The 5,107-nt window shown below is 33.5% G+C and overlaps 1 protein-coding gene across 1 annotated transcript; it reads left to right on the plus strand.

Annotated features, from left to right (window-relative positions):
* Positions 1 to 1,472: 1,472 nt before the first annotated feature.
* LOC17879004 (kinesin-like protein KIN-4C) lies at positions 1,473 to 4,660 on the plus strand. The gene is made up of 12 exons (XM_006282546.2): positions 1,473 to 1,661; positions 1,970 to 2,083; positions 2,162 to 2,278; positions 2,377 to 2,457; positions 2,748 to 2,819; positions 2,919 to 3,012; positions 3,100 to 3,131; positions 3,381 to 3,454; positions 3,599 to 3,676; positions 3,762 to 3,906; positions 3,995 to 4,345; positions 4,440 to 4,660. The coding sequence occupies exons 1-12, from the start codon at positions 1,551 to 1,553 to the stop codon at positions 4,494 to 4,496; spliced, it is 1,326 nt and encodes a 441-aa protein (XP_006282608.1). The 5' UTR covers positions 1,473 to 1,550; the 3' UTR covers positions 4,497 to 4,660.
* The last annotated feature ends 447 nt before the right edge of the window (positions 4,661 to 5,107 follow it).

Raw genomic sequence — 5,107 nt, forward strand, 5'->3', positions numbered from 1 at the left:
GCATAAAGAATGAACGAATTCGAAAAAATGAGTTGAACAAAAAGAAGTTGAATAGCATTTCAGCTCATTCCTTTACGAAATAGGAGATGGATGAGTTGAAAAAAATTCTTTATAATTTGTTTATTATTCTTTTTTTATTTGAATTGATAGAATATTTTTCTAACTTATTTATCTCAAACTGCACATATTCAAGAAAATGAAAGAGTTGATGGGTCTCGTTGAAGTGCTAAGGTAAACAAAGATTCTTCACTAATATTAGTTTAGGGAAGGAATTTGTTAGTGTTCTTGGACTGATTCATTCGCTTATTTGTCTATTTAACGCCTTTGAAGATAATGAGATCGATAGAGTTTCCAATGTCAACATTTAGTTTCCTTTCTCTGTTTCAATATTAATTTATGTCATCCTTTTGCATATTTAAATTAAGGGGGAGTTATTGGGAGAATGACTTTTAAAGATTTTTAGAGTTTAAAATTTTATTGTTATTGGTGTACGGATTCTTAGATTCTTAATAAAATCTCTTGTTATTGGTGTATGTATTTTGTAATTCTATTTAAAATCCTTTGTTATTCAAAAAGTTGAGTATTTATTGATTTTCCAATTCTATCAAATTCTAGTGTTATTGGTTTTATGATTCCTTACATATTTAGTCATTAAAAACAACTTTCAAAATACTGCAATTATCATAAGGATTTGTAGAGTCTATCATATGAAGAATCTATTAAACTCTAAAAATCTGGGTAAACATTATTTTAGAATCAACAAATCTTTTTGAGAATCTTAAAATCTCTAAACTTTTGAAATCCACAAACTCTTTTAAAATCAGTCTCCCAATAACTCCCCCTAAGAGTATATTTATCCCAGATTTGGTTTTGGCTATTGGCATAAATAATATTATTTTGACCAAAAAAAAGTCATATTACATAGATTTAGGAACGAAAAATTAACTAAGACAAATTTCAGCGACGAATCTTCTGCAAAGATCTTTCATCAGTAGTTGAGAACATTTGTTATCATTCAAAATGATTTTGTGACTCTCAATCTAATCGGTTAAGTTTTATCCAAATAATTTTATCAGACAATTAAATAGAAGAAAAAAAAAACACTTGTTTTAAAAGTTTAGATAGAATAAAATTGAGTAATATATTAAAAAGGTTTTTATTTATACAATGTGGAAAAAGAAAAATTTCAACGTTTAATACCATGGAGTCCACAGAAGAAGAATCTTTTTTTCAGCGCCTAACACGAATCCTAAAAAAGTATGCACTATGCAACAACATGTGCAAACAAAGTTCAGACCTTTTCCCAAAACGAATTATATACAAAACGTGACAGTGACATAGATATAAGCTAAGTAAATAATGGGCTAGAAAATTATATGGGCTTTTCTACTTTAGGCCCATTATGAAAATTAATTGAAAAATAGTGAATTTCAAATACTTCATCTGTCCGCACCTTTTCACCAATTAGGAAAGAGAGAGAAGAAGGAGCGTTGTTGTTGTTTCTCTCACTCACTCGCATCGAGAAAAATTGAAGAACTCATCGCCGGAGAATGACGAAGAAGCAAAATCTCCGATCAAAGGAGTCATCTCTCGGAGACGATGCTGAGAAGCTTTACGAGAAGAAGATTCGAGATCTGGAGTCCGTGAACGAAGCTCTCAAGGTTTCCCCCCATTTTTGTTTTTGAATTTTTTTTCTCCGATTGCTTCTTCTGGTACAGTGATTTCGTAATTTTGGAAGATGTATTCTCGGAAAATTTCGTTTATAGTTCAGTTTCATGGATGATGTTCTTCGTTACAGTTTCTGATTTTGCAGAATATGTTCTTAGAGAAGTGTGAAATCGTTTAGTGTTTGATGATAATGAGATTAGAGTATCTGTTGATATATTTGGAATCGGTAGTGCTATGATTTTGATTAGTCCTGTATCGGTTCTAGATTAATCTTGGAACTGATTGTTTTTGATTTTGGCAGTGTGATGTGGAGGAGTTAAGGTCAAAATTGGCTGATGTTTCGATTAGCTCTTCGGTTGGTACGTTACAGTCGAGCAGAGAGTTTTCTCAGAAGTCTATTGCTACAAAAGAGGAGGTGAATTTATTTTTCAGGTTTTGATGTTAAGGAAGGATGTTTATGCTATATAATTAGTAACCCTTAATATTTGTATAGGGTATGAGTACAAGGAGTAAGTCAAATTTGAACTCTATGTGTTCAACAAAGAAGTATAAAACTGAGAGTTCTGTTAAGCAGTGTGATGGTGAAGTTCAGAAATTAAAAGCGCAAAAGGTAAGTAAGCATCTTGTTGCATGTAATGTAAAGTTTCAATGAGAAATGCAGCAGCTTTTTTTGGGTTTTTACTTTTGTGAGTTGTGGTTAATTTTCAGGTTAAGTTGCACTGTAAGATCAAGCTAGACTCTATGCAGTTTAGACTAGTGAAAGCTTCACTAGAAAAGGAAGTTCTTCAGGTAAAAAGAGTAGCCTTTTTTAATTGTTATCCATTTTCTATGTTACCTGCCTTACTATACTTATCTATGATTAAACGTTCTTGAAAACTCCATGATTTTAGTTTAGATTTGAAGTTGAGATATTTGTTGTATATATATACCCAGTTCCTGATCCAATTTATGGTAGTTTGATTTTGAGAATTGTATGTCAAGATCAGCTCTTGCTGGGTTTTGTCGACAATTGTTATTGCCTTGTCAAGTGCTTTTCAATACCTCAGGCTTTTAACTTAATAGAGCTTCTCTTCTAACAGCTTAAAAAAGAGCTAAGGAAAAGCGAGTTTGAGAAACATGTCCTGTCAGCTTTGAACAATCGACAGAAGCTGGTACAACTTCTGCTGACTGATCTGTTCTGTATGTATATTTTAGCAACCGTGGTTTACTGTGTCCATGCAGCTTGTTAATTTCTATATTCTTTTACTCAGATTCTGCAGCTGAAGAGTACACAAGCTTTGACAGCCTTGAAGCGCCTAAAAATGCGGCTTCATTCTAGAAAAGTTTCTTCCAACAAAAGCAAAGGTCACTTAACAGATAGCTAGTATTTGGTTCCTTTCTTTTCCTTGTGTCTTTTGCTAAATTTCAGGTGTCTTCTTTGTATTTTGCCAGGTCCATCAAAAGGAACAAACTCTGGGATTCAGGTATGGATACCTGAGCCTAATTAAGCATGAATGTAACATCTTTAGTTTAAACAAGAATTTAAGCAATTGGTTAAGTTTTGCATAGGCGTTCAACTGCACTATTTCTTGAATTCTTTGTTTAGTATCTTTACAATTGGTACCTTACACTTCCACAGGAAGAAATAGACTCTTGATATTACGTAATATATGCGGTGGTGACTGATTTCTATAAGTTGGAACTACAAATGGTTTCTGATTCTGGTTGTGCAGGAGTCTAGCAATGAATCAGGGCTACTAATGAAGTTGAATAAGATCCATTCTGATTACGAACGCCAAATGAAAGAGTAAGCTCTCAATAGAAAAATTGTTGGATATTATATCCCTTTCTTTTTGCTATTTCAACCCTATGTAAAACATTACGTGAAGCTAATAAAACTTTTTATTGCGTCCACAGTCTGAAATTATGTGTTCTTTATTATTTTCATCAGAATGGCTGAAGAGGTCAAAAGGTTCAGCTTAGAGGCAAGTGTGTTGAAGGCAGAATTTGAGGGAGATCAAAGCTCATGGTTAGTTTGATCATAGCTAAACTTTTGTCGTAGCCTTAAATTATGTTCTCTTAGGTGTTTGATTATATTGTCTTATCTTATGTAGCTCTGCATCATGTGACAACCAAATCAACCATACTCCAATGGACTCAGAACTGAAGGAACTTAAGGAAGAATTTCACAAACTGAGTACTTTAGTCAGTCAGATGGAAATGACCAAATCCCAATTCAGTGAAACAGATAAAGTTCAGGTTACTAATGTTTAATTTTACACCTTACTAGTTAAGGCCAACTGTTCTGGTTTGTGGTCTGATTTTTTCGATTCAAATTTTTCATCAGGGTGAACCAGTTGAACGCTCTATTACCAGCAAGAATACCGACGACCAAACAACCCCGGAGCCATCTCAACTGGAACCTCCTGAAGAAACACTTTGCAAAAAAGAGCAGAGCAAAGCAGAAGTGTGTTGCTCTTGCTCTAAAAAATCTTTGTGCAAGACCAAAAGTTGCAAATGCAGGGCAAATGGAAACGGATGTGGAGACTCGTGTGGCTGCTTAGCTTCCAAATGTAGTAACAGAGAAGAAGAAACCGTAAAACCAATACAACCAGTAGATGGTAAGAAACCTGCTGGAATTAGCCATGACGACAAAGACGCAAACAAACAACCATTACGCGACATAGGGAATATACAAGTAAGCTTCTTCTTCTTCTTTTGCTTCCTCTTTAAAATTTTATGTCAAACCATTTTACATATTTGATTATAACTTTTAACTTTGGGTTCTACAGGATGCTGTAAAAGTTGGTAAGTTGAGGAAAGTGCAGAAACGGGTTTCTAAGAAATAATGAAAAGGATGTGAATGTAAAATGTAAACAGAGAACTCTTCAAGAAGCTTAAGTGTTTTACTTTTGTTTTGTTACCAAAACCCTTGCAACATATTTTTCTAAGTTGTAAAAGATAAGGTGTCAAACATTTTGATAATTAAGAATAGATTATAAGATATTTGGTTGTTGTTTTTGGTAAGCTTTAAGAAAGAAAAAAAAACTTTGTTATAAATAGCCCTGGGAATAGTACCCGGTTTTTGGTTTGGTTTTGGTTAAGAGAAGATAACCGATCAGAATAGATTATAATTTCCAATCGGTTACCGGTTAATTCGAGTTATCTGAAATTAACCGAATTATCATATTACCCAAAATTACTTGCATTACCCAACCCGATATACCCAAAATTATCCGTATTACCCAAAATTAACCGAAATTAAACCAAATTTACCTGACTTAATTAAGTTAACCGACCCGATTTAAGCAAGCTAACCAAAAATCTAAAATATTCTGTTAATTTCGGTAACCAAAATAAATAACGGAATAACGCGACCCGAACCGAACTGTATGTAATTCGGTTATTTCCGGTAACCCTTTTTAAATTCCGACCGGACCGTATTCATAGGCGTATAAGA

Source organism: Capsella rubella, unplaced genomic scaffold, assembly GCF_000375325.1.
Source record: "Capsella rubella cultivar Monte Gargano unplaced genomic scaffold, Caprub1_0 scaffold_7, whole genome shotgun sequence".
NCBI lineage: Eukaryota > Viridiplantae > Streptophyta > Magnoliopsida > Brassicales > Brassicaceae > Capsella > Capsella rubella.

Coding starts and splice junctions, on each gene's coding strand:
- LOC17879004 (XM_006282546.2), top strand. CDS start 1,551: ATGACGAAGAAGCAAAATCTCCGATCAAAGGAGTCATCTCTCGGAGAC. Junction 2,084..2,161: donor CTATTGCTACAAAAGAGGAG/GTGAATTTATTT, acceptor ATATTTGTATAG/GGTATGAGTACAAGGAGTAA. Junction 3,013..3,099: donor TTCTTCCAACAAAAGCAAAG/GTCACTTAACAG, acceptor GTATTTTGCCAG/GTCCATCAAAAGGAACAAAC.